Source organism: Sciurus vulgaris (genome assembly GCF_902686455.1).
Source record: "Sciurus vulgaris genome assembly, chromosome: 16".
NCBI classification, from domain to species: Eukaryota; Metazoa; Chordata; class Mammalia; order Rodentia; family Sciuridae; genus Sciurus; species Sciurus vulgaris.
In genome coordinates, this window is record NC_136477.1 from 47,026,824 (window position 1) to 47,044,855 (window position 18,032).

Genomic DNA, 18,032 nt, shown 5'->3' on the forward strand with positions numbered 1-18,032 from the left:
TCATAATTGGGCTTCGTGGAAATTTGACAAAATAAGTGATGTCGACTGCAAAGCACTGTGGAGATCATATTTTAAATGTTCACTAAATTTTGGTGTCAGAGAGCCCCTCTTCCTTCTCTGACACCCATGGGTCAGTGTGTTTTTAATTCAGAATTTTTTGGACTTTAAAAAGTCATATACTGGGGCTGAGATTGTGTGTCAGTGGTAGAGCACTTGCCTAGCATATGTGAGGCACTGGGTGTGACCTTAGCACCATGTAAAAAAAGTAAATAAATAAAATAAAGTTATTGTGTCCATCTACAACTGAAAAAAAAAAAAAAAAGAACACCACTTTAAAAAAAAAAAGTCATATACTGTGGTCTGGGGTTGTGGTTAAGTGGTCAAGCACTTGCCTAGCATGTGTGAGGCACTGGGTTCAATTCTCAGCACTGCATATGAATGAATAAATAAAGAAATGTCCATTGACAACTAAAAATATTTTTAAAAAGTCATATACTACATATAAGCTCTGGTTTGACTCTTTAGTCAAACATACCAACATTTCTTTAGTGAAACATTCAAATATTCACAGTAAGTGGGATAAATCAGGCTGTGACGCCACCCACATCAGTCAGGGTAGTTTCCTCTGCCTTGTGAATTAGGAAAATATGCTTGGTTTTCAGAACTCTCTGGGTTCTGCAGTTTCAAATAGTGGACTTGTACTTACAACACAGCACAGAATAGTAGTGAAGCAGGTAGGTGGTCTCAAGCGCCTGGCTGTTCAGGTTTTAACTTTGGACGTACCTCTTACTAGTTTTATGACATTGAGCAATTTATTTAATCTGCATATACACCATATTCTTTGCAGAGACAACCACCCACCTACCCCTCCATGCCCTTTCAGAACTCATGATCAGAATCTAGGAGCTTAATTAAATGGCTGTTGTCTTACACCACTAAGTTTGAGGTGTTTTGTTAAACAGAGAAGATATCTAGAACATCTTTTTTTAACAGAATAGTTGTCCAAAACCCAAATATTGAATGACTCATGAAACTGGATGTATTTTGAGACTTATGATGTTTTAATATTCATCCTGCTAAATTCTTCCTTTATACCAAACAAAAACTTGACGTGAAGGCATTTCCAATGCTACCTGGTGAGAGAACTGGGTCACGCTCTGCCTCTTCCACTTTTCCAATTGGGACATCCACCAAAGCTCTCTGGAAGAGCTTCACTGGACTCTATCAATACAACAATGATAATAACGCTTACTTCTGAGTGCCTGGAGCTTTCTAAATGCCTTTTACATATTAACTCATTTGGCTTTCACAAGAATTCTATAAAGTACTACTATTATTATTCTCTATTTGCTAATAAGGAAACTGAGGCACAGATTACCTTGTAAGGAAAGTGTGGAATCCAGGAAAGGGCAGACTGTGCCATGGGGACTCACCTGATAGGACTGATGGGGGATTGGAGGGCCTTGCTCTCATGCTCTGGCAAAGATTCCCAGTGGAAATCCAGCTTCCAATCCAACACCCCACGCTGAAGCTCCTTGGAGGGGTAATATTGGAAAGTCTTCCAGTCAATCACATCTATGACTGGGGACACCACACGGCTCCTGGAAAGAATAAAGGAATCAAATAAAGGATGCAAACCATTTACTTGCCAGGGTATGGAAACCAAATCTATACATGGGCTATCCAATATGGCAGCCACCAGCCACTAGTGCCTATTGGGCACTTAAAATACGGTATAAATATAAAATACACACTCTGATTTCAAATTTAGTATGAAAAAAGGATGTAAGAAAACCTCAATAAATTTTATACTGATTACATGTTGAAATAATATTTTGGATATATTGGGGTTACTAAAATGTATTCTTAAAATTAATTTCATCTGCTGATTTTTACTTTGTAGCATGACTATTAGTTTTTCAAAATTACACATATGGCTCACATTATACTTCTGTTGCATAGCATCGTTCTGAAAACCATGTTTTTCCATAATAAGTTGGGGCCCAATTTGTTAAAGAGTATACCTGCCCCAGCTTTTCTTTTAAAATCATTTTTAACAGCATCAGGAGACAGAGGAAATGTGTCCTAGACTCAGCTCTGTCACTAATGAGCTGTGTTGTGTGATCTTAAAATAGCTATTACACCCCTCTGGCCTTAGTTTCCTCACTTGTAAAGTGAGAGGTTGAGCTACCTCCCACAAAAATCTTTCTCAGCATAATATTCCAAGATCGTGGTTCTTCTTTGAGAATCAAGAAAAAGTATAGACGCCCTCCTGAGAAAATCGCTTATATACAAATGATTGCACACAATGTCAGAGGACTCATGGACTCAATCTAGTTCTTGTTTCTTCCTGTATCCTAAAGCTTCCTTGGCTTGAGGAATCAGGATCACCAAGCCCGGGAGGTGTCCCTAGAGTTAACGTTTGTATATAGGAGCACATGGTAACTATAAGCAAAGCAAAGTCCTGAGTCTAGGTTTATTTGTTCATTTCCTGCTGCTGTTGGAGGCTGTATTTTTGTGCACACTCTGGAGATAAGATCACAGAGAGAGCGATATAGAAAATTGGCACAGGTTGAAATTTCACTTTTTCACTAAACAGGCAATCACCCAGGTGCACCAGCAACTGCTCTCTACCTGCTCAATATCTCAATGATGTTTTTATTCTGGCCCCTCACAACAATTATGTTTAATATTTGTGCTGTGGAATGAATCCAGCCTGAACTCAGGAGTAGCTGAAGACACAGTTCAGGAAAAGCAAGCTTTCTGGAAGGAGATATGCCAGCCACGAGCATTTACCCATCGATTTCCATCTCTGTTTTGTCCATCTTGAAGACAGCCAGGGCGGGAGCAAGCTCACACAATACAGACAGGACCAGTTATTTGGATCCAATCCCAGAATCCAATTATCTGCTTTACTCTGTGGCCTTAAGTGATTGACGCTGGTGTGGGGCATTGTAGTATCTATGTTTAGAGAAAAGATCTAGATAGGTTTTTCTTCCCTTTTTCACATTGTTCCACTGAAAAGCAAGGGGAATTCAATCCTTCCAGGTTATCACTATTTTGGGGTACCCTGCATCGATCTAAGAGAATTGTGAATCAAGAATGAAAGAGAAAGGAAAGAGGGTACAGACTTCTTCTCCAGTCTTCACCTACTATGGGGACAAATTGGATAGAGGGGATGAATTTGGCTATTTGCAAAGCGTTTTGTGGAATTTCAGAATCAAGAACCAGGGAAGACTTGTAGCTGAATTCTGAAGAATTGCATCAAATTTGTACCACCTTTATCCATCCTAATAGGACAAGAAAGGAAAGGGTGTTCACACAGTCACTTTATGCTTCAGGTTGTGTACTCGACAAAAGTGGGCATGACTTTTTTTGCTCCACATTTTTTTATTGGTGCATTATAGTTGTACATAATGGTGGGATTTGTTGTTATATATTCATACAAGCACACAATATAACAATATAATTTTGCCCACATCCCTCCGCAGCAGGTATGACTTTTTATCAGTAAATGAGAACTCAGCAACTCATCATATTTCTCTTTTTGCTTTGCACTTCTGGAAGCTCAGAGTCATAGGCAAATCTCACTTCCAAAAACTATGTTAGCCCTGATTCCCAATACCTTTCTTTCTGAACTCCCCTTTTCTCCTGGAGTTTGAGTGGGGACATGGAGATGAATCATGAGCCTCCCTGAGTACAGGTAGATTAGAGATGAAGAACAGAATGTCAAGGAGTGAAGGGAGAGATGCTTTCTGTTTTTATTCCCATGGATCACAATGCTGCCTCAATCAGGACTCAATTAGTAACTAATTCATAAGACTAGTGACTCAAAAAGGGTGATTAATTTGAAACAAAAACACCCCACAGTCTTATATTAACTTTGTTTTTGTACCCACAGTGGTGTCTGGTGTTCTTGGAATTCATTGAATGTAAACTAGAAAAGCAACCCCTTTTGACTTGGAGGAACCTACCAGTGTCTGCTCATCCATCATTTCCCACTGTGAATTTTTAAATTATTATATATTAGCATGTGTTAATTGTAAAAATGGATGGAATTCACTGTGATCTTCCCATACATGTATATGCCATTCATTAATCACGTCTGATAACCCTTCTACTCTCCATCCCCTTTCCTGTCCCCAACCCAGCACTCTTCCCAGTCCCTAGAAGTCCCTCTTAATCCCAGGCAGGCATAAGGCAAAGCCTCTGGGAAGCCTTTCTAAGTTCCAGGAGGACAAGTGTTTGGGTTTCTAAAGATAAACAGAGGCAGTCAACAAAAACAAGTTTACTGAAGTGTATGAGGGTAACTAATAGTACCCTGCTGCCCAGAGATTCCAAAGCTAACCACATTTTAACATTCCCAGTCAATGCTTTCATGACAGTGAAGGATAGCCCTCGTTTACCTCATCTCTCTTCACTTTTCCTGGACCTGGAAGTCCCTCCAGGTCCGCCATTTTGAAAGTTCACACATATTCTTGTTTTTTTATGTGGGAAGGTCTCTATACAGAGATGAGGTAGCCTCCAAATTCTCTTCCCAGAGTTCTTGCTGCTCAGGGGTGACCCCAGAACTGGTGACCCCAGCACTTCAGGGAGAGATCAGAGAATTTGTTGTGCCAAGGAGTGTGAATAGAGTTGGGGGCTGGAGAGTTTCTTTGGGGCACTGGACCCACAGGAGGCTGCTCCCCCGAGGAACTGGGGGTTATCTTGATGCCCTTCTGCTCCTTTGGAGGCACATAGACGTTCGCTCTCACACTCAGGCACAGACACACAAAGGGGATTCCAAATTGTGCTTCATCCTTTAACCCCTTGAAGGGCAGAGAGGTAGGAGCAGCTCTGTTCCAGCCCCACCTCGTTTCTCCCCACCAAGTAGGATCAGCCTTGCCAAGTGCTAGGTGATTTAAGGACTTGATGTCTCTTAGGGTCCAATCCAATCTTTAAATGGGAGACAACTTGGCCAATGTCTTGAAATGACATTGTCATTTGGTCCCTACTGAAGACTCCTTCTCTTTAGAAACCTTCATTTTTCTAACTATGTGACTTCTACTCCTTGACTTGGGCCACTGGAACAGGCAGTCAGCATAAGGCAGTTGGGAGCTATAAAAATACAAATGTTCTTGATTTTCATCATTCTTACTTTATATAGAAATTGACCATCCGTTGGCACCTCCCAGGACTGCCCTAAAACCAACTGCTCACAGAGAGACTTTGTGTAGAGTTGCTATGTATAGTTATGGGGGTTGTGCACTGCTCAACCCTAGAGAACACCTCCAATATTATATATACTATAAATTTGCATATTTATTTGACAATTTTCTGGAAGTTGGCATTTTAATGTCCTATTCTAACAAAATCAGTAAATTATGACAAATTTTCTGAGGAATGGTAGTAAAGGGTGAGGAGGAACAAAAAATTCAAAGAAATAATTCAAAGTTGCTAGTGGTGGACCTGCTCCAGGGACAGGGTAGGGAATCAAGACTGGACACCAGGGTGTGGAGGGAGTTGCGACTCTGAAGTAACTGGTTTGTGGCTTGTCACACTGCTCACTCTTAAAGACTTTTCCTCTCTTTTAGACACTAGGTCCTCCTCATCTGGGGACAGAAAGTCTCTTGGCATGAGCCTCAGATGCATCTAAGTCCCCTTTTCTGACTCTAAGCAGTTGCATCTAGTGGCCTCTGTGGCTTTGCTTTCCATGAGGTGAACTGCCTTGGGAAACCCACGAGGGTTGTGTGGGAGAAACGCAAGCCACAAAGGGGTCACTGCTGTGCCCAGTGGACATAAATGAAAGCTCAGATTCCAGGCAGGTTGCTTCTCTTTGAGGTCCTCACACCTGAGGCTTACAAGCTGGACCCTGGGAAGCAGCGTGGATGGGAAGCCATGAAAGAGGTGTAGAGTGGGTGAGAAAATAGACATATCACATAGAAGAGGGAGGATCTGAGGGAGAAGGCAAGGTAGGAATGCAGCAGGCTCAGAGGCTCTGTGTGTGTGGGGGGGGAGGGGAATGGGGAGAAAAGTTTGTTAAAGGGACAAAAGAGTTCAGGAAGTAGGTCTGTTCTGGGTCCTGGAAGGTTCCCCAGAGACTGCACTTATTTCCAGCTGAGGAAATGAAGTATGGCCTTGTCTTGCTCCCTCAGCCTAGAGCGAGGAAGCTCTGCATTCGAGAAACGGCACCAGTGTGACCAGCAAACACAAGGGAGTCAACATCCATGCTTAATGTGTGTCCCACAGCTGGGACAGAGGGTGGAGATGACCCGTACTTCTCCCCAGCCAGCTTCTCCAATTCTTAAAAAGAAATCATACACCTGGAAACCCAGCAACTCAGGAGGCAGAGGCAGGAGGATCACAGGTTTGACTTAGTGAGACCCTGACTCAAAATAAAGGGCTGGGGGTGTGACTCAGTGGTAAACACCCCTGGATTCAATCCTCAGTACCCCTCCTCAAAAAATGTAAAATGATAAAAAGAAATCAGACACAGTGAGAAGAACACTGGACCCAGAGCAGGAAAGCTGGCACAGCTGCCTGTCCTCTGGACACCTTTGCACATCCTGTCACTTCTCCCCTGCAGGACACAGAAGCAAACATGTCTGCCTGAGCCAGCACTTAGGGGGTTACTGTGGGAAGATTGTGAAAATAAACATACATAGGAATGAAGAGTGCTAGGGCTAGACACACCTAAGACTTAGTGTTCACCTCTGGGTTCCCAAGGTTCATAAAGGAAGCCCAGGAGAAAGCTTGGTCGCTAGTGCCTGTGACCCTGGGGGTGTGGTCACCATCCCTGCAACTCAGGTGTTTTCAACAATGGGATCATGAAATAGGACAAGATGGTCTCCAAGGTCCCTCTGATAGCCTCTGATAGGTCTGTGAGACCAGGATGGGAATTAGGAATTAGGAAGTGGTACAACATCTGAGTCTGCCTCCAGGGACACACAATCACTGTGATTTTGAGATAGTCTTCTACATGGAAGAGTGACTGAGTCTGTAGGCTATTTCTCTCAAACCCACCTCTCACTCTGCAGACCCCAGAGGGCATTACCTGTCACCAGCTATTCTGCTAAGCAGGGGCTCCAGCCAGCCCGGGTGGCACTCGCAGTGGGCATCCATGAAGACCAGCACATCCCCGGTGGCCCTGGTGGCTCCCAGCATCCGGGCCCTGATGGCACCCAGCCTCTTATTGCTTCTGAGCAACTTCACACCTTCCAGCTTGGCCACATATTCACTGAGAGCAGACTTGAGTTGTTCTGGAATCGACAGGGTTCTGGTCAATGGGGTCACAGATGCCATAGCCAATGGGATTGTGATGACCATTGCCAGGGTCACTGACGCCAACTATCTCTTAGAAGTCATGGTGAGCACAAGAGTCCCAAAATTCAAATGCATTATTACAGGGTGGTTGTTGCTAAGATATAAGATGCTCCCTTAGTTTGGAAGGGGTCACAATTCTCTACACCAAGAGCCAGGAGGGGTGGTGTGCAGAACCAGGAGAGGAGAGAACATGCTAATGTTCTCTCATCCCCTAAAACATCCACTCAGACAATCACATGTTCATGAATCCTGTCTCCAGCTTTGCTCCCAGGGACCCAATCTGAGACAGTGGTCAAGGCAGGTAAAGACAGAGTACTTGTTTAATCAGCATCTGAGAGGTCACTGGGGTGTTTGCTGAAGTGGTCTTACTATAGTGATACTGAGGTAGGAAAGAATAGGAACGTTAGCAGTTTAGGATCTGACAAACCGTGGCTTTGCAGGGTGACACACAGCAGCTCTGCTTACTGACATTTAACCACAGAGGCTTGCAGCAGCTAACAGGTGCCTTACAGATAACTGCCGTAGCAGAAGCAGAAAACAAAGCATCCGGGACAGAACAATCCCACTTTTAGGCTTAGTGCAGTAAAATTTCCTAAGCCATATATGCTAAGAGTCCCTTGACTGTTGACAAACTTGTATCATATAAGGAATGTAGAATGCAGCCTCCAATAGAATTGCACCGATGCCCTTGCCTTGATGTACCCAAAACTTCCCTTCTTAATGTTATTTAGGATAGAATCTAGTGAGAGCTCCAGAATAGATTGAGGAAGACCACAGTGGCAGTTTGAAATTCTCAGAGTTTTTTTTAGGCAGGTGAGAAGATCATGGGGGGTAGAGTGCTCAGAGGGAGCTGGTAGCCCTTGACCTGTTCCTCCCAGAGAATAACAGGGAAGTCCATCTGCAGGGGGTCTGTCATGGGTTGGGCATCCCATGCATTTTCTGGTTTAATGATTCAATGTGGAAATTATTACCCTGGATGAATAACCTGAAGCTTGTCTAGCTGGCTCTACTAAGCTCCTGTGACTGTCACGTGGGGTGATTCCAGGGAGCCTGCAGCAGCTTTGTGTCCCGGTTGTCCTTAGGTGTAAAGCAGGGTTGGTAACCTCAGGTGGCTGTAAGATTAGATGAGGACTGTGCGCGTGGTGGCTGTGGTCTGAACTTTGGGTCTCAGCAGGCACACAGGTCATAGGGGAGTGGCTTGGGGCTGAAGGGAGCCAGTGCCACCCCTAGTTGCAGGAAAGGCCTTGCACCTCAGTGTGGACAGGAAACACAGGCCTCTCATGGACAGAGAGCCAGCCTAGTGGTGAGGGGCAGAGGGAGAGCTGGTAAGGAGGTGGAAAACATTAATTTCTGGGCATGGGATCCAGATGCCTTCTGCGGGGGATTGCTCAGCGCTGCAGATGTTGGAGGCAGCCACTTCCCCAAACACCAGCTCCTCTACTTCCCACCCTCCTGCAGGACCCAACCCCAGACAAGCATTGAAAGAGCCTCTGGGTACCTTGACCAGCTGACCCAGCCCCGTCCAGTGCCTGCTTATCAGTCCTGCCCAAAAGCCAGCCAGATGCAGCTCAGGAACTCACACACTCCCAGAGCCTCTGGCTAGTCTGACTTTCTGCCGTGGTCAGGTTGGAAAAAATCCTGTCACGAAGACCTTAGAGAAAAGAGGCCATGGTTACTCTTTCCTGTCCTCCATCACTTCCTTTAGAAGCATGCTTTTCAGGGCTGGGAATGTGGCTTAGTGGTAGAATTTCTGCCTGGCATGTACAAGGTCCTGAGTTTGTTCCACCAGATAAAACAAAACAACCATGTTTTTCAAACCTCAGAAAATGTTCAGCTTCCCTCCAAGTAGCCTCGTCTTCCTACAAAGCGAGAAAGGGCCTGTGGAGGTCATTTAGTTAAGTCAGAAAGGTAGGAAGCAAAAACCAGAGTAGCAGTTTTCAAAGAGTAGGCCATGGACCAACAGCATCAGTATCACCTGACTAGAAATAGGAGTTCCTAGGCCCAACCTCAGATCCAGAAACTCTGGCCCTGTTTTCACAGGCCTGCCAGGAAATTCCCACCCAGCCTAGGTCAGGTGTGGGCTTCTCTGTGTCCACCTTCTATTCAGGCTGTCCCCAATAGTATTTCTTGTCACTTCTGGAAAGCATTTGAGCAGATTTTGCAGTCTGGGCTCTGAGCCTTGATTCTGCCCACTCAGCAGGACTCAGCTTTGATCAGTTTCTCCTCTGGCCCCCATCTCCCCATCTAGACAGTGGTTAAGTTGGTCAAAATAGGGCGAATTGTAAAGTTCTTTACCCAAGTTCTAGAATGCAGTGAGCCCTCAAAAAATGGTCACCCTCTTGTGACTCTTCAGCATTTTATGGACTGTGTTGAGACTGGGGCCTGAGAGAGAGACCCTAGAGGGACTAGACTGCAGAGACCCTCCCCAGGACCCTTCCAGAATTTTCCACTTGCTTGGCTTCTTCCCTTTTTCTGTCTGGCTTCCCCTGCTGCCTTACTGGTTTCTCCTAGGGGCTCTTTATTAAAAAGTTCCTTGCACATGAATTCTCACCCAGAGCTCTGTATCTGGGGAACCTTGCCTAAAATGGTCCCCAAACACCCCTCTTTTGCATGGGACCCCCACCCCAGCGAGCCTGGAGGAAACCCATAGCTACCTTGTTGGCTGAGGTCATCCACGAGAATGATCTCTTTCAGGAAGGTCCTGGGCGCTGTGTCAAGAATGCTGTGCAGAGTCCTCAGGAGGGTGGACCAGGCCTCGTCATGGAAGCAGAGGATGACACTGGCCGTGGGCAGGCTTTCCTCAGGATGCTGCTGCAGACACCTGCAAGAAAGAGCCGGGGAGATGTCAGGAGGAGGCGGCCCTCATCTTTGAGCTCACTCAGCAGGCCTGGCTGGGCCTACCCCCGTCACATGGCCTCACCCAATCCAGGCTGTCCTTAGATTTTCTTAAAATTTCCATGTAAAGAGACCCCAGCACCTTAGAGTGGCGCCATCTACTAGATCCCAAGAGCTCCTTTATTTAACCCACGTCCTTTTTGTTGTACTTGTGGGGTGTTGGCACCATTCTCGGCAGATGACTGTCCCCATCTGTACCACAGGAGTGAATGACATTACCAACCTCAGAGAGCTGCCACAAGGCTTAGGTAGGATGATGTGTCTCCTATGAACACTAATTGTCATCCATTCAAGGACAGAGACACTATTTTCTTCTTCTTTTTTATCCCCACAACCTAGCTCAATGGCTGGCACACAATAAACGTTAGTTCATTGTTATTAACATTTGCGTTGTAGACCACAAGCCAGACACTGTGTTTGTCCTTTTGCACATATTACTGTACTTTCAAAATAAGCCAGTGGGTTGTGCAATCTCACCCTCATTTTACAGTTGAGGCTCAGAGAGGGGACAAGAGTTCCCAAGGTCATACCACTGGCAAGGATTAGTCTACCTTTGGAGCTCTCGTGCACTTACTGCTTTGCCGAGCAGTGGTGGACACCCAGGGTACGCTGCCCACTCAGGAGCTGTCTGAGCTTCCCTCCCTTCTGTCCAGATGAGTGGGCTGCTTGCCACTTGCTTTGGGTCGGTGGAGAGTCTGAGCGGGCCCAACGTGGAATGAGTTGTAATAACAACCTACTATGTGGAACTCACATTTATTCACAAAAGGCGCCTTCCTAAAATGTGTTTCTGAAGTGCTTTCTTTTTTCTTTAAAATTATGTCCCTCCTCAGAGGGACACTGGAATAGGGATTATCTCAAGACCCTAAACCTCCAATAACCTCCATAGGGCTGAAAACCCTTGATACACAGGAAACCTGCGGTGACTCTCCAGACAAAGTCCTGCCTGCAGAGAGGGGTCAATTGGTTCTAGGTAAGTGCATTCAGGTAACAGAATACGGAATTCCTAGATGATTTAAAAACACACAGACATCTCACACGCTTGCTACGTGTTTTTGTTGGTTTAAGAATTTAAATGCCGTTTCTTTCCATAAAAGAATTGAAGCCTCTTAAGGGCTAAGGTATTTCTAGAACGAATTTGAAATTTGCTTCTGAGTTTTTTGTAGCCAAAGTGAAATGGGACACTGCATGCCAAAACAGAATCATCACTCAGAAAACTCATGTTCCAGGTGTTTTAGGGAAAGCAACGCTCTTTCTAGTAATTTTTTTCTTCCAGTTTAGAACATCTGATTTTGAAATAGCTTATGACTCACAGAAGTTGCAAGAATGGTGCAGAGTTCTCGTGTTCTCTACAACCAGCATCTCCAAATGATGTCTTCCATAACCATTCAGTTGACCAACTATTTAATTGTTCCATATTAACTCAGCTATGGAGTATTTAGATTATACCAACTTTTAAAAATGTTTTTATTAGAGCATTATAGTTATTCCTAATACTGGGGTTCATTTTGACATATTCATACATGCATGGAATGTAATTTGCTCCATTTCAGTCCCCAGTACTTCCCTTTCCCTCCCCCATCCCATTTTTCTTAAAGGTGAAATTCACAGTGGTATAGTCATATATATACATGGCATAAATTGGTCAATTTCATTCATTAAAGAAATTCCTGTGGACTGTAGAAAGAGTACCCTACATGGATGATGATGTCTTTAGAATCATCCTTAAAACAAATAAAACAATGAACATATTTATAAGAACTTTTATGGTCTGAGTTCAGGGCTGTTAAAACAACTTGTCCAACATGGATATGGCTTCCCTGTAAGGTTTTAGGAGAACCCCGGAGCACGTGGCAGCCTTTGCAGAGTTCTCTCACCCCTCCATCCCCCTCTCCCATTCTCTCTCCTCCCTATTCTCCGCTGCTGAGCTTTTCTCCTTCAATCCTCTGACTTCCAGAATTTCTACTCTATCCTCAAAGCTCTCCAGCCTGCTCACAAGCAGGTTCAGAGTATCCTTTGTGTCCAAAATGGAGAGGTCCATTTCTTTGGCTGTGGGTATAGGCAAATCTAGGGGTCCCAGGGCTGGTGGCTGGGAAAGGACAGATTTCTTCAGTGAATTCAGTGGGATTGAAAAAAACAAAAACAAAAACAAAAAACCTACAGTATTATTCAGGCATATCGCCAGGAAGTTAGCCATGTTCTAAGATAGGAAGGGAATTTGAGGACAGAGATGCTTGGATTTGGAATTCCTGTGGGGGCATATAATACAAGGCTGCCCTGCCTGCCCGCAGGTCTGGCCCCTTTCTCCAACCTAACCCACAGAATGTGAGACTTGGAAAGGAGATGTGTGTGTCCCTGTAGTAAGGTGGTCGAAAGATCTCAGACTTTGGAATTAGACATATTTCGAGTTGAATCATCACTGTGCTGCTTCCTAAGTTTCCTTGGGTAATATCCTCAATATTTGTAAGCATCCATTTCCTCATTTGAAAAAGGATAATAATATTTGCCAGTTGTGCCTATTGTGAGAATTGAAGAATAATAATAGAACTCAGTGACTATTTTGTTGCCATCTGGGGGAAAGATAGGATGTATTTAGCACAAATACTGTTTTTATGATCATCTCCATGAGCTGTTGCTATCTTTCAGCAACTCCATGGCCTCCTGATCTATTTTCACATCTGGTTTTGCACACCTGCACAATGGGAATGCCAACTGTGGCCATTTTGAAGTTTTGGTGAAGAGTAAGTCTGACAATGTACCCAGCACCAGAAGTGTGGCACGAATCCCCTCAATGAAACAAATTCTCATTTAAATTCTAATTCTTTAAGATCACATTTCTTCCAAATTCCCCAAAGTCAGAAGATAAGAGTCTCCTATTCTGCTGAGTAGCTGGTGACCAGGGTACCTGACTTCTCTTTGGCCTTCCAGAACATTCTCTGGGTAACCACAGTCTCTCCTGACAATTCAGATTATGTCACCGGAGTTTTGCAACTTACCACTTGTGCAAATGCCCTGGGGAAGTCACTTGGCTCTGGGTGCCTTCGTTTCCTCAGAACAGGAACAATAGCACTCACCTGCTAGGGTCTCTGTGAAGACCAAATGACCTTCATAAAACATTAGGGAAAGCACGGCATGTTTGCTGCCATGATTAACAGACACACCATTACTATAAGGTTCTTCCAGCCTCGAGATGCATTGTTTTTGATTCTTTGGGGTCCCTTTCCAGTAGATGGAAAATCAGGGAAGTAGGCACTCCAAAGAGAACTTCATAGACTCCTCTTGGTCCTGAATTATTTTGGGTTTCATGAGCAGATGCTAAGTGTGTTTTCATAGTGACAGAAAAGATGGCGTTATAAAACATGGAGTTATTCATCTATAAATGAGGATAAGAAGTTGAGTTACTTTAGAGGGCTATGTAAAGATTAGATAAGCAAAGAGTTAGGTTGTGTGCTTTGTCCACAGCAAGCTTTCCATAACCGAAAGCTGTTACTATCGCTGTGTGCTGGCTGACGTCAGGCACTGTCTAAACTTGCCTCTGAGGTTGTCTGTCAGTACCTCTCTGCAGTTTGGGGATGATGAAGGACCTGGTCAGGTGCTTTGGGAATAACGATAGAATTTCCCCAGGCATTATCCCACTTAATCACATCCCCGCCATTGGATCTGTTGCATTGCTTGATCCCCAGCAGGTGCCACACTGAGATCACCTTGGGATGGTGCCTCTTGGAGTTGAGCAGTACAGTCCCTTACACAAGATCACAGGCAATGGAGGCCACCAGAGTGATTGAAGCGCCTGTTCCCTGCTGGACCTGCAGTAATCCCCGTAAAGCCCTTGCCTGACAGTGAAATGCTCCTTCCCCTTCACACAGCCACTGGGAGCAAAAGCCTCCAAACTCCTTGCTTACCCAGGTGGTTTTGGTGGTCCCCATTTAATTTTGTTAAAATGGAGGGCAATTTCCCTTGAGGAGGTGAGGTCTGTGAGAGTGAGCATCCACTCACCCCATAGCTGAAGTGAGTGTGCACCACTTGGGAGAATGGTAAGAAAAGATCTAGGCAGTGAGTCTCTATTCACCTATGTCCAGCAATCCTAGACCCCTGATGTCACCATTAGGATCCTGAAGCAAGAGGGTATGAAGAAGGAGGTGGGGAATGGGGAAAGAGAGTGCTGAAACCTGTCCCCTGCTTTGTAATAGACCTGCTCTTCCTGCTTCCTCCCACCCAATCCCTTAGAGCTTTGGATGCTGAGGATGAGGGTGGGCAGACCAGAGCTAGGGAGAATCTGAGCAGTGATTCAGTGAACTCACTGGAAGCCTTAAAAAATCCTTCAAGATGCAACCACGAGAATCTTCTAAAGGGCCTTAAAAGTTTATCTAGGCAACCCCTCATCAGTTCGCTAACCCCTGTGTCCAGGAACGGAGAGAGAACGCCAACTCAAGGTCTACAAGGACTGGTGGGCAGTCAGGGAAACCCTGAGAGCCAGAGACCCACCTAAAAGGATCAGCCTATGTCACCAGAAGGAAATTCAACCCAGTTTTGCCAGGTCTTCCTGGTTTTCAGGAAAAGTGAGAAACCTGGGTTGTTTATGTAAAATTCCCTGATATTTAAATGTTTATCACTAATCCAATGTTTAAAAAAATACAAACAAAAAAGTATGGCCAAACAGATATGTCTGTGACAGGATATGATCTGTGGCCACCATTCTGTAACATCAGAGTTACCCACAAATGCTCTTGTATCATGGGAAACATTTTGCCCTTTGGCCTTCTTTCCCCTCTGAGAGTTGGTATTAATACCCAGTACTCTCTACCCCTGGGCAGAGGCTGGGTGATGCTCAGGAGCATGTTCCACGTGGTCTCCCAGAGTTTCCAGGCAGGCCTGACCTCCAGCAGCCCACTGAGGCCCCTGCCTTGGAAACACTCTGCTCTGTGTTCCCAGGAGGTCTTCCCTGTGTTCCTAGGATCCCTGCAAAACAAATTCTATCTCAGGTCTATTCTGGGGGTACCAAATCTGGTACCCAAACTAAGATAGTCCCTGAAATCATGGAGCTTATATCCCATTAAACCCATAACCAAATCACTGGTCAACAGTGGTAGTGGGTGCTGGAAGGAGACGCGCGGGAGGCAGGGGTGTGAGATCAACGCTGAGCCCCGAAGGATGGGTAGCACAGGAGGGTTCAGGTGGGTCATGGCCTTCTTGGTGGGGGGGGTCACAGCCCTGGTCAAGGCCCAGGGCAGGAAGGGGCTCAGCATGTACCAGGAACTGAAGGAAAGACATTCTAAAATATATTTCCTCTTATCTTGTCTAAAAATCACTGTAATAGCAATTTTCTATTTTATGATCTTAGCCACTTCAAATTCTTTGAAGGAACAAAGAAGGTAGGTAACTGAAAAAGGGACCAAGAAGCAAGTGATCCGGGCAAGGGAACTCAAGCAAGGAAGTCCCCTTGGTTCCTCTGATTTTTTAAGTTGAGAGAAATGTACGGGACTCTTGCGTGAGCCACACAGAGTGTGCCACAGCATTACCACACCAGTCAATGAGGTAGTGGGTGGCAAAGGCTTTGGATTGTTTTTTATTTTAGATACCAGGGATTGAACCCACAGGTGCTTAACCACTGAGCCACATCCCCAGCCCTTTTTATTTAGAGACAGGGTCTCACTAGGTTGCTTAGGGTCTCACTAAGTTGCTGAGGCTGACTTTTTGCAATCCTCTTGTCTCAGCCTCCAGAGCCACTGGGATTATAGGCGCACAACACTGTACCCAATGGCTTTTGGATTTTATAAGCAAGGCCCCAAAGCAATTAGGTTCTTCTGCAGAGGATCCAGAAAGAAATGTATGTCTTTAGTATCAAATCATGAGGCTATTTTGGTTGTGTTTCAACTAGAAATCAGGTGAATATTTTACTATCTTGGTTTATATGTGTTACATAAGTTTCCAAAAACCCAGCCCTGACCTCATTCATTCATTTTTTGAATGGCAGCTAGGGCTTTGGAATCAAATCAAACCAGGTTTGAATCCTGGCTCAGCTGTTTACATCCTTGGTTAGCCAACACAGGGGACCGATACCTTTCTCCCACCCAGGGGTGGGGCCTTGGATTCAAAGGGATAATCCTGGTCCCAGAGAGTGTTTCAATGCATATCAGCTTTATATCTTCATAAGCCAGATCAGAGGAGTCCCAGGTCCTGTGCTTAGACACAGATGCACGTGATGTCTCAGGGCTGCTCTGGGATTCCCTTGGAAAATGCACTTGGATGATGATTCTGAAAAGAATGAGTCACAGCATTGTGCCAGATGGCCTGGCTGGAACTCTAAGGCTCTCCACAAACCCCACTCACTGGGGCCAGTGTAGGAAGATTTCTCCTGGGGTTTCTCAAGCTGTTTTGGGGTTACTGACTCCCAGATCCCACCAAATCAGCAGGGGCTGCCCACTCAGCTGGGCTTCCATATTTCAAGCCCTGATAACAGCCTGATTGCCTGTCTGCTCTTTAGAGTTGGGCTAAGTCTTGAACAACTTGTACAGTTGTCAATTTTTTTTTTTTTTTTTTTTTTGGTTCAGTGAAGGAAGGAAGACATTGTTCTTATTCTCAAGGGGTACATACATAAGCTGTCATCAAAATTATCAGGAGCAATACTGTAGAAATAAGTTCCAACATGAAGAGAAACTCCAGGCATTGAGTCCAGCTTGTCTGGTAATTTCTGGGACTCCTCTTGGGAATACCAACTTCCTGGCCTTCCCTGGGGAGACTAGGACTGGGACACAGCCTGGAGAGAAGTATGGAAAAGGGTGGATGGAGTCTGTGTCTGCATCTGAGGCTAAGGCTGCCAGCCTGCTGTGCTCCATTAGCAGACACAGGCCTCAGAAGGTATATGCAGGTCCCTCCTCTTTGTGGGGGTTATCTGAAGACCCCCCTTTCTGAGGAGCTCCTGGGAATGCATGGCTTGTTCTGATCCTGGTCCCCAAGCCCTGGGTCAAAGATGGGCACCCACTGAGAGCCACCAGTCTGAACACTGGCTCGAGGCCTGAGCTGTGTCCTGGAGCAATGACTCCATCTGGTAGAGACAGCCTCTTCCGGATTATGGCCATAGCCTCCAGGTCCTCTACCTCAAGAGTTTGCATTTCCGATGCACAGAGAGGGATAGCAGATGGTAAGACAAAGGTGAGGCTGCAGAAGGCAGAAGGCAGATGGCAGCCATGCCTCTCAATATTAATGTGTACCTGAATGGCCCTGGAGATGGTCAAGTGCAGATTCACAGTGGGCCAGGTTGGGTGGGCCTGCAGGTCTGCACTTCTAGTAAGTTCTCAGCTGAGGCAGATGCAGTTGGCCCCTGTTCCACTGCTTGAGTCAAAGGCAGTGGTGCTCAGTGGTAAAACAGTAGTAGGTAAGTTGACATAGACCAGGGTGCTGGAGCAGGGTCCTGCCACCTCCTGATGAAGGATGTCAGGAGGGACAAGGCCCTCAGAGGTCTGTGAGTCTCTCACCTGTCGCCTTCCTCTGGTCTGGCCTGGACAGTTCCTTGTCCCTTCCTTACTCCCCATGTTGTGGTAGGACAGAATGGGGACTTCAGCAGTTTAGGATCTGACAGGTTGTGGTTTTGCATGCTGACACACGGTAGCTCTGCTTACTGACATTTAACCACAGAGGCCTGCAGTGGCTAACAGGTCCCTGTAAAAAATAACCACAGTAGCAGAAGTAGAAAACAAAGCAACAGGGACAGAACAATCCCCCTTTAGCTTAGTGCAGTAAAAGTCTCTAAAGTGTATGAGCTAAGAGTCCCCAGGCTGTTGACAAGCTTGTACCCGTGAAAGGAACATAGAATGCACCCTTCAATAGAATTGTACCAA

At 45.4% G+C, this 18,032-nt stretch overlaps 1 protein-coding gene across 4 annotated transcripts in view; it reads right to left on the minus strand.

The window, feature by feature from the left end:
- The window catches only part of GALNT15 (polypeptide N-acetylgalactosaminyltransferase 15), a 41,201-nt gene that overhangs the window by 14,476 nt on the left and 8,693 nt on the right, over positions 1-18,032 (minus strand). For 3 of the 4 annotated variants that reach the window (XM_079116459.1, XM_079116460.1, XM_079116462.1), the window contains exons 2-4: positions 9,957-10,123; positions 7,034-7,238; positions 1,434-1,601 (exon numbers count right to left, since the gene is read on the minus strand). In XM_079116459.1, the coding sequence (XP_078972585.1) occupies positions 1,434-1,601; positions 7,034-7,238; positions 9,957-10,123 (540 nt within the window). Of the gene's footprint in view, positions 1-1,433; positions 1,602-7,033; positions 7,239-9,956; positions 10,124-17,669; positions 17,995-18,032 lie in introns of those variants that run through there. The other variant, XM_079116461.1, reaches the window with a different exon arrangement.